This window comes from Vicugna pacos, chromosome 12 (assembly GCF_048564905.1).
Source record: "Vicugna pacos chromosome 12, VicPac4, whole genome shotgun sequence".
NCBI classification, from domain to species: domain Eukaryota; kingdom Metazoa; phylum Chordata; class Mammalia; order Artiodactyla; family Camelidae; genus Vicugna; species Vicugna pacos.
The window spans coordinates 10113967-10133503 of NC_132998.1; the positions used below are offsets into that span (position 1 = coordinate 10113967).

The 19537-nt window shown below is 49.8% G+C and overlaps 2 protein-coding genes across 7 annotated transcripts in view; both read left to right on the forward strand.

The window, feature by feature from the left end:
* SP7 (Sp7 transcription factor) overlaps window positions 1-5129 on the forward strand; it is a 31823-nt gene extending 26694 nt beyond the window's left edge. For all 3 annotated transcript variants that reach the window (XM_072972728.1, XM_072972729.1, XM_072972730.1), the window contains one exon: window positions 2233-5129. In XM_072972728.1, coding sequence (XP_072828829.1) covers window positions 2233-3507 — 1275 coding nt within the window. In that variant the 3' untranslated portion in view covers window positions 3508-5129. The remainder of the gene's footprint in view (window positions 1-2232) is intronic.
* Window positions 5130-5256: 127 nt separating this feature from the next.
* On the forward strand, window positions 5257-19521 carry AAAS (aladin WD repeat nucleoporin). 4 transcript variants are annotated; one of them, XM_072972726.1, is made up of 18 exons: window positions 5257-5473; window positions 6978-7101; window positions 8331-8711; window positions 9362-9489; window positions 12020-12075; window positions 12373-12464; window positions 12647-12693; window positions 12953-13051; window positions 13376-13519; window positions 17010-17130; window positions 17632-17756; window positions 17956-18016; window positions 18158-18248; window positions 18454-18547; window positions 18633-18700; window positions 18840-18921; window positions 19049-19133; window positions 19263-19521. In XM_072972726.1, the coding sequence occupies exons 3-18, from the start codon at window positions 8589-8591 to the stop codon at window positions 19488-19490; spliced, it is 1644 nt and encodes a 547-aa protein (XP_072828827.1). In that variant the 5' UTR covers window positions 5257-5473; window positions 6978-7101; window positions 8331-8588; the 3' UTR covers window positions 19491-19521. The 4 variants fall into 4 exon arrangements, with proteins under 4 accessions (XP_072828827.1, XP_072828826.1, XP_072828828.1 ...); XM_072972725.1 differs by having other exon boundaries at window positions 5260-5505; XM_072972727.1 differs by having other exon boundaries at window positions 5260-5505; window positions 9395-9489.
* Window positions 19522-19537: the final 16 nt, after the last annotated feature.

Consider the following 19537-nt stretch of genomic DNA (forward strand, 5'->3'; position numbering starts at 1 on the left):
CCACAGGACTGGGGTCTCCTGTTGGTCTGGGGCTGCTTGCCTTCTTTCACCCCTCCTTCCCTCCCCACGGCTGGGTGGGGTCCCTGGGCTTGGCTGAGGCCCCTGTGGCCACAGTGTGAGGGCCGGGCGGGGGGACGGCGTCGGCGTTTTTAAAAATAAACCGACCGCAGGGAAACCAACGGAGCCGGCGGGCAGGCAGAGGGGGAGGGGGTGGTCAGGGGGAGAAGGAGGGAGGAGTGGCCTGGTCTGGGGGTTTTCTGGGGCCCAGCACCGTGAGGGTTTTCTCTTAGGTAGGAAATCTGCCTTCCTCCTCCCCCTCCCCCTTTTCTATTTTCCCCTCCTTTTTCTCTGTTTTCCTCTGCCTGCCTTGCCCAGTCTCTTTCCATCCTTCTCTTTCTTTGTTTATTTTGCTTTCCTCTCTCTCGCTCCTTTTTGTCATTTTCCCTTTCTCCTTTTCTGGGTCCCTGCTCCTTTCGGCCTCTTAGGGCCAGTTCTCCCTCTGTCCTCTCTTTCCCGTCCCTGCGGGCTTTTATGTCAGGTCCTCACCCTACAGGGTCCTCTGCTCTGATGAAGTCTCTGGGTCTCTGCCTCTCTCCTTTGCACCCCATGTTTCTACCTCGCCTTTCTGCTAGGGTTTGCCTCCTGCCCCATCAGCTACCCTGCCTCACCCACCCTCTGCTTGGGAGGTAAGAGACTCCGGGGAAACCCTGGCTGGGAAGGACCCAGGGTTTTTGCCATGGCCAGATTTGAGAAAGCTTTTGGTGGCTCAAATTTGAGAGTCCATGAGGTCAACAGGACCTCAGAGAGAGGTAACTGGGCAGAAGGAGCAGCAGGTTTGCATTTGGGGAGTAGTACAGGACTGGTGACTGCACATCCCTCACCCCAACCTTTAGACTCCAGCCCTTCCTCTCGGATTGGTGTCACAGACACATACCACACATACCGCATGCTAGGAGCTGGCGGGCAGGTCTTCGAACCCTGGATTCTTGGGTTCTTTTTCAGCTTTACCAGGAAGGCACCAGATACTTGTTTTTTTGAGGACCTCAGTCAAGGAAATGCACAGGATCAGCTTTTGCGATTATCTTTTTTGGTGGGATTCTCAGCAATGGATGCCTGTCTATGGCAACCATGGATCCTGAAGGGCATCTCCTTCTGGGATGTGTCGAGACTGACTCAGGAAGGGGTAACGTGAGCTCCTGAGGGATGGTGATCTCAGGGTGGTTTGGCCTGGTAGCAGCAGCATGATGGGCATGAGGGGCAATTTGTGTTTCTAAAAGACCTCAGGCCCCGCATCGACATATCTTCCTTCACTCACTGTGCTGGAGGGGTGCAGAGAGACGAGTTGAGTGATCTCTACACGTTAGGGGACACTGAGGCATGGAGCAGTGTGGCTGTGAGCCAGTGTCTTAGCCACCCCAATTCCCTGCCCTGGGCGGGTGTGAGGGCTTCCGGCTCTCCTAGCCCTCCCAAAGGGGTACTAGTTGGCTCCACAAAGCAGGAGGTGCCCAATGCCCGCTTGAAAGACATTCTTCCCTCAGCCACAGTCCTGGCTGGCGGCAGCCCTGTTCCCTCTCAATGTCCCAGTGTCTCCGCCGTCTCTTCCTCTTGCTCCCCAGTCCCAGGGTGCCTGCCAAGAGATTCCTTACCAGGGACATGAGGACACGGCTTGAGGGAGACCAGGCCACTGCCTTAGTCAAGAGATGAAGTAGAGACAGGATGTGAATAGGGATAAAGCTGGGAAAAATCTGGAATGGGGGCAACTACAGTCCCCTAAGTCTTCGCCTTCTCCCCACGCGGCTCTTTCAACATCATCTTTCCTCTCCAAGTCCCTGACCATGGCCTCTGTTCCAAACCCACTTCCAGGGGTCAGGATCCCTAATTCTCACCACATCCAGGTGCTGCCTCTAGCCCCAGCTCTTCTCACAGCCATTTAAGAAGCATCTCCTGTTTCTCGGAGGCCCTTGCACACCCCCAGTGCCACAGTGAGCTCTATGTCCTGCTCCTGGGTTGGGGGTTAGTCTGCAGTCCTAGTCCTCTGCTCTTTTTCCAGACTCTGCCTGAGCTCTGCCCAAGCTCTGCCCTGGGTCCCAGTCCTCACTGCCCCTCCCCCACCCCTCAATTCCCCATCCTCTTCAACTCTCCCTTGACCCCTTTGTTCAGTTCTCCAGGTCTCTGGGTCACAGTCCTGTGTCTCCTCTTCTCCCTCTAAGCAATGCTTCCCTGTCTCCACAGGAGGAAGCTCACTATGGCTCCAGTCCCCTGGCCATGCTGACAGCGGCGTGCAGCAAATTTGGTGGCTCTAGCCCTCTGCGGGACTCAACGACACTGGGCAAAGCAGGCACAAAGAAGCCATACCCTGTGGGCAGTGACCTTTCTGTCCCCAAAGCCATGGGGGATGCCTACCCAGCCCCATTTTCAAGCACCAATGGACTCCTCTCACCAGCAGGCAGTCCTCCAGCACCCACCTCAGGCTACGCCAATGACTACCCTCCCTTTTCCCACTCATTCCCTGGGCCCACGGGCACCCAGGACCCTGGGCTACTAGTGCCCAAGGGGCACAGCTCTTCTGACTGCCTGCCCAGTGTCTACACCTCTCTGGACATGGCACACCCCTATGGCTCCTGGTACAAGGCAGGTATCCATGCAGGCATCTCACCGGGCCCGGGCAATGCTCCCACACCTTGGTGGGACATGCACCCAGGGGGCAACTGGCTAGGTGGTGGGCAGGGCCAGGGTGATGGGCTGCAAGGGACACTGCCCACGGGCCCTGCTCAGCCTCCACTGAACCCCCAGCTGCCCACCTACCCGTCCGACTTTGCCCCCCTGAATCCAGCCCCCTATCCAGCTCCCCACCTCCTGCAACCAGGGCCCCAGCATGTCTTGCCCCAAGATGTCTATAAGCCCAAGGCTGTGGGCAACAGCGGGCAGCTGGAGGGGAGTGCTGGAGCCAAAACCCCTCGAGGTGCAGGCACAGGGGGCAGTGCTGGATACGGGGGCAGTGGAGCAGGGCGCTCTTCCTGCGACTGCCCCAACTGCCAGGAGCTGGAGCGCCTGGGGGCAGCAGCAGCCGGCCTGCGGAAGAAGCCCATTCACAGCTGCCACATCCCCGGCTGCGGCAAAGTGTACGGCAAGGCCTCCCACCTGAAGGCCCACTTGCGCTGGCACACGGGCGAGAGGCCCTTCGTCTGCAACTGGCTCTTCTGCGGCAAGAGGTTCACCCGTTCGGACGAGCTGGAGCGCCACGTGCGCACTCACACCCGGGAGAAGAAGTTCACCTGCCTGCTCTGCTCCAAGCGCTTTACCCGCAGCGACCACCTGAGCAAACACCAGCGCACCCACGGCGAGCCAGGCCCAGGCCCCCCTCCCAGCGGCCCCAAGGAGCTGGGGGAGGGCCGCAGCGCGGGGGAAGAGGAAGCCAGTCAGCCGCCCCGACCTTCGGCCTCGCCGGCACCCCCGGAGAAAGCCCCCGAAGGCAGCCCAGAGCAGAGCAACCTGCTGGAGATCTGAGTCTCCAGCCCCCCGGCTGCCTTGCCAGCCTTTCCTGGCTCTGTGGACCACTGCTTGCCCCTCATTCCCTTTGCCCCATGCATGCTGCCCTTTGGGACTCTCTCCATCTCTTGCCCCTGCCATTCTGGGCCTGGGTATCTCCCTGCACGCCTCCTCACCTCACTTCCTCCCCTTGCCATGAGCCCCTTCCGCAAACTCCCATCTCAGGCCTTCACCTCGTGCCTGATTTCTGCACTCAGGCTTCTTAAATTCTTTCCTCCCCAAGGCTCAGTTTCTCTCTCCTCTGTTCCACACCAACTCACTTTCCCTCCATTTGGGCTCCTAACACATTATTTCTCCATCTCACTAACTACTTGACATGCATCCTTTCTGCTTCCTAAGTTTATTTACCACTATCCCTTAGCTTCCAGGCTCCAGTCTTCCCAACTTTGCAGTCCACTGCCTTCTATGCTCTAGAGCGTTTTTTTTTTTTAACAAACACAATGATGATGAAGATGATGATAATTTATTGCCCCCTGGTGGCCTCTTCTTTAGGGACTAGAGCTTGGGGATTGGGGTTAGTGACCTGGCAGGGAGCAGGGTGCCAAGAGGGAGGCAGACCAGTGGGGATCTGATCCCAAAGATGGGGTGACCCCAGGGTCAGGGAGGCTGCCCCCAGGCCTGTATATTTAACCCTTATGTTCCAAGAGAAATGAATAGTAATAATAATAATTCTATTTATCTAAGTTATGATGACAGGTCAGGTTAGAGTGAGCCGGGGAGGGAAGGGGGTCCATTTCTGCTATGGAAATTTTAGCCAAATGCATCTCTGTCTAAAAAAAGTGATAGTGGAGATCTTGTTAATACAATTTCTATCATCAGGGTCTCAGTTAATGGGGTTTCTCTTAATGGAATCTTTGCTAATAGGGTTGATTAGCTAGATCTCTGTTAAAGAGTTGATGGGGTATCTCACAATTAGGCGATCCCTAATATTTCCAGCCCCGGCCAGAAGCTGTGAAACCTCAAGTCCTATGGAGGGGAGGACTGGAATGTACCCCAGCTCCCTTGACCCCAGAGCAGGTTCTTCCACTGCCCCTCCCCTGACACTATAACCCCATCAGGTTAATCTTTTGTTGCCATGGTTATGGAGAGCTTGCAGCTGCCATCATAGACATGCTCTTTGGGGAAGCCCACCTAACCGGAGGAGGACATTGGTTTGGAGGTGCCTCTCCTGAAGAATAGGTGGGAAAGGCTTTCTCTGAGATCAGAACAAGGAAATCAAGTATTTATTGTCTACTCTGTGCCAGGCGCTGTGTTAGGCTGGTGCCTAGAAGCCATGAGAAAGAAGAATTTATAGAGCTAGGAGGACATAAGTCCCTAAGCTGACTTGGGGGTGTGTCCCAACTTGGGACTTCTGATGCCCCCAACTTCACCTCCAGTGACTTTTAAAGCCGCTTCGTGCCTTTGAATGCCTTTCCTGTGACTTTGGATCCTCCTTTTCTCTCTCTTGCTCCCTCAAGGTCCCCAAGTTAAAGGGTTAAAGCCGCTGGAGCTTGGGGAGAGGGTAATATTGTGGAAGGGACGGGATCACGCCCTCATGGAGTCTTTTTTTTTAATTTAATAAATAAGAGTTCGATTTTAAATGTTGTCTTGGTGAGAAAACAGGAAGGAGGGGAAGAAGTGTGAGCCACAGGATTTCTCCTTGGCAAACCAGAGAGTCCCCGTGGGCATTGTGTCGTGCCCATTTGCACGTTACTGCCGGGGTAGAATACTTCGGGCGGCCGGGTCCTGCGGCGGAGTTTTTTGTTTTTTGGTTTTTTGTGTGTGTGACCGCCCAGCGCTCTCTGCAGAGTTGAGAAAGTGGAGAGATTTCTTTCCCGGCTCTTTCTCGGGCTCGACATCAGCAGAACTGGCCGGGGCAGCGGCCGGGCAGAGCGCCGGCCCCGCTGTCGCCGCGCGGACCACGGAGCGGCCCGGGCCGGGCGAGGTGCGGCTCCCGCGGGCGGACCCGCCTGGCACGTAAGCCGCCCCGGGCCTGGGGCCTGCAATCAGTCGTGCCGGCCACGGAGTTAGCGGAGGAACAAAAGCCACACTGTGGCGACCAGCCCCCAGCTACAATAGGGCTTTGTGCGGCCCCCGCCCCCCAGGGCTCCCCCGCCGCGCGGAGGGGCGCGCGGGCAGCTCGCCTAGCTAGGACCCGACTGCAGGCGGAGCCCCTGTCCGCCGGTGCCCCTCGCGGGCTCGGGAGAGGCGCTGGGCAATGGAGCGGGGGAGGGGTCAGCGGGTCCCAGGCGGCGATCGAGGTGGGGTCGGGCGGCCGTCCCTCTTCCTACCCCGCCCCTGTCCAGGTGCGAAATCTCCTGCCCTCCGGCGGGGCGCGGGGCTTCAAAGGCGCTTTGAAGAAATTCGAGTTCCGAGGACTCTTGCGCGGGCTGGGGGCAGCGGCGGAAGAGCCGTGAGGAAGGGGCGGGGGACGCCTGGGAGCCGGACCGCGAGAGGGGGCAGCCGCAAGTGGACCCCCGGGCCGGCTCTTCGGGACCCCCCAGGGCCTGGCCCTCTCGCCTCCCGGGCTCCGCCTGTTCGGTGCCAGCTCCCGCCCGCCGCAGCCTCGCGGTCCTCCCCTCCCAGGCCCCTCGGCCCCTTTCATCTTCCCTAGACTCGCTTGGGGTTTTGCTGGTTTCTAGGAGATAAAAACCGCCTCAAATAGCGGCGGCGCGCTGCCAGGACAAACAGCGATGGGCGGGCCATGTTCGCCTGGTTACCCGCCCCCGGACGGGGAGCCGGGCTTCAGCGCGCCTGGGAAGGGGCGGCAGGCCGGGGTCCAGGCACCCAGGCGCCCGCGATGCCTTCCGCCTCCCAATGTGGGGCGCCCATTTTATAAGTTTTGGTCTGTGCCTCGGTTTCCTGCTCAGGTCGCAGGGAGGGGCCGGGTGAAGACCGCCCGCTAAGCGTCCCGAGCCCGCGGGGCGGTGGGTCACAGTAACTGTGTCGCCGGGACCGCCGCGCCCCCTGGTGAAGTTAGTGGGGGAGTGCGCTAGGCCTGGACTTCATAGCCTCCCAAGAATCTGCAAATTGTGAAAAACCATTCCGCAAACGTTAAATAAGCTGTATGGGGGAGGCGGTGGCGGAGTATGAATACACATGTTTCTTCTCTCCAGGACACATTAAGGGTAAGAGGCAGGCACCCAGCTGATAATTATAACACAGTCTGTTGGTGAAAATCAGGCTTCATTGCAGGGAGGGTGGAAGTTCTAGGCCTAGGCTGTAGTGAGTTCTTAGGGTATCTGGGGTTGGATGGTGTCATGATTAAGATACAAACAAAAAAACTGTGGGTGGCTTCTCACTGCTCTTTACCAATTGTCACAGTCAGGGGTTCCCACTTTTCCTTCAAACGTGTACTGCTTCCGCTCACAAGGAGAGATTTTCCGGCGAATTTCTCCAAACTACCCCCAGTTTTTACATTCTCTTTTAAGTTTTCTGTGACTTTCCAGGTGAACTAATTACGGAGGGGTGAGCGGATACTCAAAGTGTTTTCTGTGCAGTATCACTTTGGGGCTTTTGGAAATACAGTTTCAACTCTCCACCCTAGAATCTGCATTTTAACAAGATCCTCAGGTGAGTCCTATGTCCATTAACATTCTGGAGCCCCTTGTTTTCTGACCCCGGAATAACTCTCTTGGGGGGAACTTTTCATGAGGAAGGGGAAGCAAACACAGAATCCAAGAATGCTAAGCTAGAATGCCTCCTAGATTCTCGAATGCTACTGGCTGCTCTTGGGAGTGGGAACTATGCCTTATGCAGTTCTATGTCCTCAGAGCATGAAATTGCTTATTAATATTTGTTAAATGAATGAACCAACACCCAAGGTTACCTGCTTTATGCAGAGTTGTATGGCTAATAATCTCTAATATCTATTTAGCACTTCACAATTTATTAAATGGCTTCATTTCCATTATTCTGTATGGGAAACAACCATGTGTAATAATTAAACACTCTGCAAGTGAGAAAGATGAAGCTCAAAGAATTCAACGATTTTTCCAAAGCCACGGAGCTTTTAAGAAGAGGAGCCCCTTTCTGCATTAGACTCCAGTGCTAGTTCCATCCTTTGGAGTTAGAATAAGATCAGTTTCATTAAAAAAAAAATTGAAGTATAGTTGATTTACAATATATTAGTTTCAGGTGAATACAACTTAGTGATTTGATATTTTAATAGATTATACTCCATAAGTTACAAAACATTAGCTATATTCCCTGTGCTGTACATTACATCCTTGTAATGTATTTATTTTATACCTTGTAGTTTGAACACTTAATCGCCTTCACCTATTTTGCTCCTCTCCTCTCCACCTCACTATTATTCTGAAGTCAAAATGCCTGGGTTTGATACTCTTAGGTCCGATTTCCCTGTGCTTCACTTTCTTCATGTTGATTTAACAGTACCTACCTCATGGGGTTGTTGTAAAGATTATACAAACACTTACAATAATTAGTGCTCAGGAAATGTTATTTCCCAACTCTTCCCACTTTTCCTTCCAGGAGGCTTAACCCTATGGGCTCTGGCGGGCGCAGCCCTTTCCCTCCCAAGGTCTCCCGCCTGACTTTCCTCCTTCCGGAGGTTTTTTTCCCTCAGCTTTCCAGCCAGCGGCCCGGGACACAGTCGGTATTTTCCTCTGGGCGATACACAGTCCCAGAAGAGTTTAATTAGGTACTTCCCTGAACGTGGCTTATTTTGGGCTTTCTTAGCGCTGAGAGTGAGTGGGAGACTGTGTTGGGGAATTTGGAGCTGGGAAAAACAGCAGTCTCACAGGAAAACAAAACAAAACACCGTTCTGACCCTTAACTAGGGGTTAGCCCTGGGGACGCGTCCGCGCCGCTCCCCCTCCGACCGCCAGGCGGCGCGCGAGGACGCCCCGGAAATGTGTCCCTTGACTGCGCACCAATGCTTCGTCTCCGTTACTCTTCCAATCACTTCCGTTGAGCGTTGCAACGCCGTTTGTCTCAGGCGGCTACCCGTACGCATCCGAATCTAGCCCGGGAACTAAGAGTCAGAGGAGTGGGATCCGGCGAGTTTGCTGATTCCGGACGTGCTCGGGACCGGGAAGATGTGTTCCCTGGGGTTATTCCCTCCGCCGCCGCCAAGGGGACAAGTCACCCTATACGAGCACAATAACGAGCTGGTGACAGGGAGTAGCTATGAGAGTCCGCCTCCCGACTTCCGGGGCCAGGTAGCTAGAGCGATGAGGGAGGAGACCTACAGGCATGGAGGGCGGAGTCGGAGAGAATGGAGGAACAAAGGCAGCGTGACAGGGGCGGGGTCGCGGTCCCCAGGCTGCAGGACCGGAAACAGCCTGGCCTGGGCTGGGATGTATTTTAGAACTGGGATTGGAGGATGTAATGAAGGAGGATGAAGGATGCTGAGGATCTGTGGAGCCTAGAGAGAATGGGGAGCGTGAGGGCAAATCTAGGGGATGTGAGGGTGCAGAAGAACTTATGCAAAGTCGGGGACAGTATTTGGGAAAACTAGGAAGGCGCAACCTGGAGCGTTTTTTCCCGTGGTGTTCCTGGGAAGGAAAAGGAAGAGAAACTGACGTTTATTGAGCGATTGCTCTGTAAGAAGGAGGCTCTGAGTCAAGTGTTCTCCACAGTGTTTTAATAATGTGACTTAATAATCGCAGCAACCTTGTTATCCTAGTTTTACAGATAAGGGAGCTAAGACCTGTTTCCCAGTTCCACAAGTGTTTTATTTGTGGAAATAGGAAACAGGTCTGTGGAGCCTCTCACCCTTAGCCCAGCCACAGTTGGAGATGTCAGGGAGTTCAGCAGAGATCTGAGGAAGGGACTGACTCACTGTCATGCCTCTCACTTCTGGCTATAGTGGATCAATCTTCCTGTCCTAAACCTCACTAAGGATCCTCTGAAGACCCCTGGGAGGCTGGACCATGGCACAAGAACTGCCTTTATCCATCACCGGGAGCAAGTGTGGAAGAGATGCATCAACATTTGGTGAGAAAGGGTCTCCTGGGCCGTAGTCTGCAGATGCTGGAGGAAATGAGGTCACCACACCTCTGCCTTGAGCCTCCAGACTTTCTCTAGCTCAGAGCTGTCACTCCTTCAAAGTATCAAATTATCAGTCCTTTCAAGGGTGGAACTCAAGGCTGTGCAGCAGTAGTTCCATTTCATCTCGTGACTTGCCTTCCTTTCTGATTTGATTATATGAATCTGTTCCTTGCCTCCTCTTCATGTCATTAGCACTTTCTGAGCCTTCACCTCAGCAAGGTTAGGTATTAGGTGACAGTTCTTAATTTCATACGCAGGTCATTCATTTTGCATGTGTAGGAGTGGAGCCATACAGCCTGGATTCACTTCCTGGCTATGCCATTCTTTAGCTGTGTGACCTTAGGCAAGTTACTTAATCACTCTGTTCCTCAGTTTCTTCAGCTGTGAAATGGAACCTGTCTTACAAGGTAGTAGTGATGATTAAATGACTAAAACACTTAGAAAACAGTCCCTGGCCCATGTCAATCTCTTCAGGTGTTAGCTATTATTATTATCATTGTCACGTGTAGAGTGAATTCCTACAAATGAAGTAGCTGGGTTCAAAGGTCTTTTCATTTGTAATTTCATGAGAAATTGCCAAATAGTCCTCCGTTTAAATTATACACATTTACAGTCCCACCAGCAGTTTATGAGAGTGCCTGTTTCTCAACACATGAGTATCAAACTCTGATATTTGGTCTTGCATTATAATTTAATTTGCATGTTTCTTTGAGTGAAGTTAAACATCAGTTCATGGTCTGAAAAGCCACTGAGTCCTGGATTCTTCCTCACTTCCTGCCTCTCTAGCTGTTGCTTCTCTTCTGGATGTCTCTTAGACGTTTGTGTCCTGGGCTGGACTTGTGACTGATGTGCTACACCTGGGTGTTCACTTGTCTGCCATGCCCCGAGTCAGATATTCCCCCAGCTTCACCCACTCAGTAGGTTCAAAATCAGTCTCTTCATTTCCCTCTCCAAACCAGCTTCTTCCTTGTGTTTTTAATCTCAAGGAGTGGCCTTACTAATCATACAGGAGCAAGTGGTTTGAGTGTAGGCTCTGGGGCAGACAGACAGGTTGAATCCTGACTCTGCTACTTCCTACCTAGGTCACCTTGGTAATTAACCTCTTCACGCTCTTCGCTCATCTAAAAATGCAGGTCATAACAATACCTAGTTAGGAGGGTTGTGATAACGGCAAAATTAGATGATGCCTGTGAAGCAGCCAGCTCAGCCCTGGCTCACTGTGAGCGATACTAACTGCTGTAATTATCACCTAGGGGGTTCCCTTTGATATTACTCTTTCCCTTACTAATGTCTAATTAGTCCTCAAATCCTGTCCCTTCTACTCCCTCCAGCTGTCAAATCTGTCTTTTCTCCATCCCCAGCGGTTCAGGCCACTTTGTTCTAGATTCCTGAATAGCCGCTTTTTTTTTTTTTTTTAAACTGAAGTACAATTACAATGTATCAATTTCTGGTGTACAGCACAGTGTCCCAATCATGCATATACATACATATATTTGTTTTCATATTCTCTTTCATTAAAGGTTATTACAAGATATTGAATATAGTTCCTTGTGCTATACAGAAGAAACTTTTTCTTAAAATCTATTTTTGTATATAGTGGGTAACATTTGCAAATCTCAAACTCCCAAATTTATCCCTTCCTGCCCCTTTTCCCCAGTAACCATAAGACTGTTTACTATGTCTGCAAGTCTGTTTCTGATTTGTAGATGAGTTCATAGTGTCTTTTTTTTTAGATTCCACATATGAGTGATATCATATAGTATTTTTCTTCCTCTTTCTTGTTTATTTCACTTAGAATGATAATCTCCATGTCCATCCATGTTGCTGCAAATGGCATTATTTTATTTTTTTATGGCTGAGTAGTATTCCATTGTATAAATATACCACAACTTCTTTATCCAGTCATCTGTTGATGGACATTTAGGTTGCTTCCATGTCTTGGCTATTGTATACAGTATTGCTATGAACATTGGGGTGCATGTATCTTCCGAATAACCTCTTAATCCATCTCTTTCTCTCCATTCTTGTCCCCCTCTAACCTCCAGCTAGACTGATCTTTCTAAAACGCCAGTGTGACCAGTATATTCCTTTGCTTAACTCCTTCCTTGGCTTTCCATTCATGGTCTTAGGGCAAGTCTTGATTCCTTGATCTGCGTAGAAAGCCCTAAAAGCCCTCTGAACCTTAGTTGCCTCATTGGTAAAATGGGCAGAATGGGCGATGATTAAATGAAAGGACAATATAAAGTGCATGGCACACAGTTGCCACTTATTAAATGTGAGAATTCTCATTTTTTGGAGGGGGGAGGTAATTATTTACCACTGAGCTATACCCTCCCCCTGATTATTTTATCTTTTTTTTAAGTGTTCTTATTTTTAATCCATGTTTATTGAATGGATGGATGGATGGGTGGGTGAACTTAGAGGGGAGACTGAAGGGAACAGAATAATCTGACTCGCAGCTTCCTCTCCTCATCAGGCGCGACGTGGGCCTTTTTGGGGTACTAAATGAAATTGCAAACTCAGAGGAGGAGGGTAAGTGTGTTTACCTTCAGCCTTCTCTAGATTTATAGTTGCCATCTCCCGTCCATTGTCTCCCTAATTCATCCCAGTACCTGGTGGCCTTTTCCTTTAGCCCTCTATTTCCTGGCCCAGTTGTCTCCACTTCTCCTCCCCTTCTTCCTACCCCACATACCTCGGACTGAGTGTCCAGAGCACTTGGTGGGTGGGAGGAACTGGGATGTGCTTGTCCTTGCTCGTCCGTCACCCCAGAGGGTGCCTAGTGAGAACCCTGTGAATGGTTTAATCAGAACTGCTTCCTCAACCCCACAGTGTTTGAGTGGGTGAAGACGGCGTCCAGCTGGGCCCTGGCCCTCTGTCGATGGGCCTCCTCCCTCCATGGGTCCCTGTTCCCCCATCTGTCTGTAAGTTTGGCTTCCTCCCCGGCCCTCCCCCACTCCCGTCCCCTCTCCACTTCCTGTCCCTTAAGGTCAGGGTGGGATGGGCAGACTGCAGAGGGCAGGAATGGTCCAGCTCCGCCCTAGGAGTGTTGAGGGGATAAGCTCTCTTTGTTCCCGTGTATCCTCTGTCCACTTTGTTCTTGTAGCTCAGGAGCGAAGATCTGATCGCTGAATTTGCCCAAGTCACCAACTGGTGAGTGTACAAGCTCTGTGGCTTCTGCGCAAAGGAGGTCCCGAACCTTGAAACTTCTTTTGGGGAGAGGGAAACCAGGGCAGAGACTCTTCCCACCCCTTTCCTGACTGCTTCCCCGATTCTCACTCCTTCTACTTCCCAAAAAAGGAATAAAATAACAAGTGAAAATATTAACATCCTCATGTGAAAGGGAATCAGCTCGGGGGCCCGGGAATGGCGAGGCGCAGGCTCAGCCTCTTTGTGCTCACCCCCGCCCCAGGTCCAGCTGCTGCTTGAGGGTCTTTGCGTGGCACCCCCACACCAACAAGTTCGCGGTGGCCCTGCTGGATGACTCAATCCGTGTGTATAATGCCAACAGGTATGTGGGGGGCGTACTGGGCGGGCTGACTCGTCAGTTTCCATAGGTCAGCCCCCACTTCCCTCTCCAGTCTTGAGGCCCAGGGAGCCCTGAGTTCCCAGGCCTGATCCGCAGGGCTCCTTCCAGAATTGGGGCTGGGGGGAGGGGCGCCCACAACTGGATGTGTCCTCTTTCCACATCCAGCCTCTATGCTGTCCTTCTGTCCTGTGATGCCCCGAGACCCAGGGTGATCAGCTCTTTTTGTGTTTCCTTCCTCAACTACCCTCAGCTTCCCTGAGCCTTTGTGTCCCTGCTTTGACTTGGTCCCCTTCCCTCTCACCCCAGCACTATAGTCCCCTCCCTGAAGCACCGGCTGCAGCGAAATGTGGCGGCCCTAGCTTGGAAGCCCCTCAGTGCCTCCGTCTTGGCTGTGGCCTGTCAGAGCTGCATTCTCATTTGGACCCTGGACCCCACCTCCTTGTCTACCCGGTGAGTCCCAGCAGTCTTTCTCTTACTTTGGCCAGAGGGTTATGTTCATGCTGGGGTGGTGAGGAGGTTTGGAGGGGGAAGTTCTTTGTCCTCACAGCACTTCCAGGGCTCTGGAAGAGAAGGACCTAAGGCCAATGGGGAGGTGCTGAGAAGCTCTAATCTAGAGAAAGGGATAGAGCTGAGGGCTTCTGGGATTGTGGGGAGTGTGTACTTCTGGTTCGTGGAATGGAAAGACGGTCTCTTTTAGAAGACTGTCAGATGAAACTGGAAGAATCCCCATGAGAACTAAATATAAAACCAGAAACTGGTTCTTTAAATTATGAATAAAGAAGAAAATCTTTTGGCCAGCTTTATTAAGGTAAAAGAGAAAATCAAAGTACACAAAGTATTTTCAGAATGGGAAAGGAGAGATAATCACAAATATGAAAGAAAATAGAAGACTTATTAGAGAATATTATATGCAAGCTTAGACCAATAAATTTGAAAACCTAAAGGAAATAATTGATTTTCTAGCAAAATATATATTACCAAAGTGAACTGTAGAAGAATTAAAATGGATGATCCCTACCATTAAAAAACATGCCAGGCTGAGATGGTTTTCTGAGATTTCCATTTAATTGTCAAAGAAAAGATAATCTCCACATTACTTGAACTAATCCAGATCATAGAATAATTTGGAAAGCCTCCTGATTTATTATTTTCTTTTTAATAAGCTTTATTTGGGCATAGTTTTAGATTTTGAGAAAAGTTGCAAAGACAGTACAGGGAGTTTCGGTACATCCTTCACACAGTTTCCCTCATTGTTAACATCTGATATTATCACGTTCCATTTTTCAAACTTCAGAAACTGACATGTGTACATTGTTATTAACCAAACTCCAGACTTTTTTGAGATTTTTTTTCTGTTAGTGTCGTCTTTCTGTCCCAGGATCCATCCTGATTTATTTTTATTTTTTTAACCCTGATTTATTTTTATAAAGCTAATGTAACCCTAAACCTGACAATAGGTAGTACAAGAAAGAAAATATTTGAGCATAGATTTTAAAATCCTAAATAAAATATTAGCAAATAGAGTCCAAAAGCATATTAAAAAAAAATCTTAAGTAGAATTTTCCAGAAATTAAAGACTAGTCACCATTAGAAAATCTATTTAAATGACTTATTAGCAAATTAAAGGAGAAAATGTTTGTATTAATAAATGCACTTCTCAGAAAGCAGACTTTTCAGTTGAAAACATACAGTAAATAGGAATACAAAGAGATGACCTAAACATAAGAGTATATACTCAAAATCAATAGCTACCATATTAAATAGTGAAATAGGAAATACTAACGGTGTTTCCAATAATGTCAAGATAAATATAGAGATGTTGTTATCATTATTAATCAATATTAATTTTGAAGGTTCTTGTGAGTACATTGAGACAAGAAAAAGAAACGTCTTGAGAGAGAAGAGAAAATTATTTTTATTTGGAGATATGATTTTATACCTAGATAATACAAGAGATTCAACTAAAATAAACCTATTTAATAAGGAATTTATTAGGTCAGGTAGCTGGATCCAAGAAACTGAAAGTGTAATAACTTTCCTTTGTATCAGCAATAATCAGTTGAGAAATTGCAGTGGAAAAAACACTCTACTTACAATAGGTACAACAATTACTTTAAATTACTAGGAATAAATTGTTACATTTAATTTATTAGACACCTGAAGAAAGTGATTGAAGAATATTAAACAAGAGCTGAATTAGTGGAGGGACATGCTATATTCCTGGTAGGAAAATGTAATCATAAAGATGTCCAGTAAAGTGTATTTTCCATCAGAATTCTGCTAGGTTTTGTTTGTTTTTGTGAACTAGACAAAATGATATTTAGAGTTTTTATGAAAGAATAACTGTGGAAGAATCGCCAAGAGAAGCTTGAAAAGGAAGACTATCCAGAAGAGATTGCCCCACCAGGTATTAAAGTATTTTAAGAAGTTACAGTCAGAGAAAGCTGTTAGCATAAGATCAGAAAAACAGAGCAATGTAACAGAACAACATTCAGGAAAGATCTAAGAATTTATGGCAATTTTTTTTAAATTGATGTATAGTCAGTTACAATGTATCAATGTCCAGTGTACAGCATAATGTCCAGTCATACATATATATAACATGGCAGTTTAATACATGATGAATTTGGCTTTGCATTGCAGTAGAGAAATTTAGACTTCTTTCTTTTTTTCTTTTTTAGTGGTTTTGGCATAATTGACTATCCATTTAGAAAATAATAAAATTTGTCCTTGCTTCACACTATATATACATAAATTCCAAGCAAACAAAAGAACTAGATGCCGAAATACATAAAAGGACTAGAATATATAGACATTTTTTGCCCATTTGGAATGATAGTATTATTAAAATTGAAATATTTGATAATATCTAGTATTAGCAGGATTAGGGAAATGGTAGAGTATATTGTGGTACAAACTTTTTAGAAAATAATTTGCTGGCATATTTATATTTTGAAAGGTGCAAGCCTTTTTTTTTACCCACAATTCCATTTTAATACTCTTCTACACAAATAATGACATGAGTACATAAAGAAATAGATCTAGAGAATATTGTTTGAAGCACTGTTTGTAATAAAAAATTACAAACAAGTGAAATGTCCGTTTATGGAGGCATGACTGAATAAATTACAGTTCATCTACTGAGTGGAATACAGGAGCCACTGAAAAGAATGAGACAGATCTCTGTGAACTGATTTATTATAAAGTTAAGAGAATAAGTTGTAGACCTAAGATAATTTGTAGGTGACCCCAAACCTCATTAGAGCTAAAGGTGGTTTTAGTTAGGAGGAAGAGGGACAAGGTGGCATTAATTCAGACAGTAGCCTGTGCCTGTCAGGCCAAGTACGTGGCTCTGAAGACTCAGGGCTGACCAGCATAGCCGGGGTCCTCAGCTAGTTCCAGCCTACTGGGGGAGGTAGCCACAAGGGCCATCTTTGACCAGCAGAAAAGGATGCAGGAGCACAGAGGGAAGCTAGTTCTGACAAGGAAAGGCAGAAAGACAGGTTTGGGAGCACAGGATGAGTTCTGGGAAGTGGCAGGTAAGTCTAGAAAGATGAGACTGGAACCTTGAGGTGGTCATGGATCATCCCAGGCTCCAGCAGGATGGTCCTGTGGGGAGAAGGCCCTCATCTGGATCAGAGCTTGCATCTCCCCAGCTCAGTGCCTCTAGTTTTATGGGTCAGAAGTTTTTGCCTCTTTCAGGCTTACTCCCTTTTACCCGTTTTCCTCCCTGGAACTCCTGGTGGTAACTGCCCTTTCTTCCTTTTTAAAAATTTTTTTTCTTTTAACTTTCCACGATCCTTACTTATTTTCCCCAACCTGGATTTGAGCTCAGAGTGGCCACTGGGATCTGGAAGCTTTAGCCGGAGGAGGCAAGGGAATAGAATCACGGGGCTTTCTTCTTGTCCTCTTCTCACTCCACACTGTTTCCCCTCGGCAGACCCTCTTCTGGCTGTGCCCAAGTGCTCTCTCACCCTGGGCACACACCTGTCACCAGCTTGGCCTGGGCCCCCAGTGGGGGGCGGCTGCTCTCAGCTTCACCTGTGGATGCTGCCATCCTGGTGAGTTAGTCCCCACTCCTCTTTCTGTCGGAAAAGAGCCTTCTTCACCTAGTGGTGGGAAATACCCTGGGGGAAGGAGAGGAAGAGTCGTCCATTCACTGTTTTGTTTTTTAATGTTAAACATTTTTTTGTGGGGTGTCATTCAATTTTAAACTTATCCAGGGAAGGCGCTACACCAGCCCAACCCCTCAGATGTAAAATTCCACCTGCTGTCATTGTAAACATAAACCTATTTCCTCCTGTTCTTTAAAATTTTTTGTAGACTTTTTTGGAGGGGGTGACTAGGTTAGTTTATTTATTTTTAAACGGAGGTCCTGGGGACTGAAGTGCGCTAAGAGCACTAAGATGCGCTCTACCGCTGCGCTGTGCCCTGTATCTCCTGTTTTAAGTGCCTTTCCTGCTTCTTCCCCTCTCTGGTTCTTTGTACCTTAAGGAAGGGCAGCCCCTTGTGGAGTGATAGGGATGCTTGAGTCTCCTGTCTCATTCTGCCCCTCTCTCCAGGTATGGGATGTCTCAACAGAGACCTGTGTTCCTCTTCCTTGGTTTCGGGGAGGTGGGGTTACCAACCTGCTCTGGTCCCCAGATGGCAGCAAAGTCCTGGCTACCACTCCTTCAGCTGTTTTTCGGTGAGTTGGGGGAGGGCAGTGGGAGGGTAGGAACGCCCCAGAGAAAGGCACCAGGCTCCTGGAACTTCCAGCAGCACAGCCCTATGTCCCCGTTCCCATTCGCTGACCTGACCTGACCTGACCTGGGACTGACAGGGAGGTTATTTCAAGTTGTGGCACCCAGAGGTTCTAAGCTGTGACCTGTCTCTCTCCGGCACAGAGTCTGGGAGGCCCAGATGTGGACTTGCGAGAGGTGGCCTACGCTGTCAGGGCGATGTCAGGTAGGAGGGGACTGTGCGTCCCAGGAGCTGGGGAGGAGGGGGGCCCTGCTCCCCCCCACCTCCTCTACTTCTCTCCCTCCTGTATACCCCTCCTATATTCCCATAGACCACCCTTTCTTGCTTTTTGCTCCCTGACCCCAGACTGGCTGCTGGAGCCCTGATGGAAGCCGCCTGCTGTTCACAGTGTTGGGGGAACCGCTGATTTACTCCTTATCATTCCCTGAACGTTGTGGTGAGTTGGGGGAGATCCCCAGATGCAGAAGATCTGGGGAGTCGGAGGGAGGCAGGAACCCTCTGGAATATGATGCTCTGAAGGATAAAGGGGAGTAAAGATGCTTAGGAAACTTAAGATGAGTTGATGCTGGTGGTGGAGAGGAGGCAGGGGACCAGTGAGAGGCCTGCTTCCTGTATGTAAGAGCCTCTGCCCTGATCCACAGGTGAGGGAAAGGGGGGCGTTGGAGGTGCAAAGTCAGCAATGATCGTAGCAGATCTGTCTGAGACGACAGTACAAACACCGGATGGAGAGGAAAGGTGAGTGGGGTGGGTGAGGGAGGGGCAGTGGGACGAAGGTGGGAGGGATGACACTGAGCCCTCCCAACCTGCTGTTCTGACCCAGACTTGGGGGAGAGGCTCACTCCATGGTCTGGGACCCGAGTGGAGAACGGCTGGCTGTGCTCATGAAAGGTAAGAGGTGGGGAGGAAGGTCTTTGCTCAGGCCGGCCTCCCATTTACCACGTGTATCCATGCCCCGGTTGCAGTTTCCCTGCCCCTGCCCTGGGATGCAGCCTCCTGAGTTCCTTCCTATCCCGGCATCCTCTTATAGGAAATCCACGGGTCCAGAATGGGAAACCAGTCATCCTCCTTTTTCGCACTCGAAACAGCCCTGTGTTTGAGCTACTTCCTTGGTAAGTGCTAGGCAGGCCATTAAGTCTGGGTTCCTCACTGGCCTTCCTTTACCAAACCCACATCCCACGTCCCACTGCACCTGCCTTCTGCCTTCAGCAGCCCACTCACCATTTCTTCCTCTCCTAGCGGCATTATTCAGGGGGAGCCAGGAGCCCAGGCCCAGCTCATCACCTTCCATCCTTCCTTCAGCAAAGGAGCTCTGCTCAGTGTGGTGAGTGGGCCAGGCTGCTGGGGTTTCAGGAGCAGGAGGAGTAGGGGGCCGCGGCTGCTGTGTGGCTCTGGAGTGTAGCCTTCTTTGGGCCCAGGCTCTGATACACTCTTCTTTCGCCTCTCTCTGCAGTGCTGGTCCACAGGCCGGATTGCCCACATCCCTTTGTACTTTGTCAACGCCCAGTTTCCACGTTTTAGCCCGGTGCTTAGCCGAACCCAAGAGCCCCCAGCTGGGGGCGGAGGCTCTATTCACGATCTGCCTCTCTTTACTGAGACATCCCCAATCTCTGCCCCTTGGGACCCTCTCCCAGGGCCACCCCCTGCTCGGCCCCACTCCCCTCATTCCCACTTCCAGTAATAAAAAATGTCCTTTTTTGTTTTCTGTTCAATTACAAGACTGTCTTT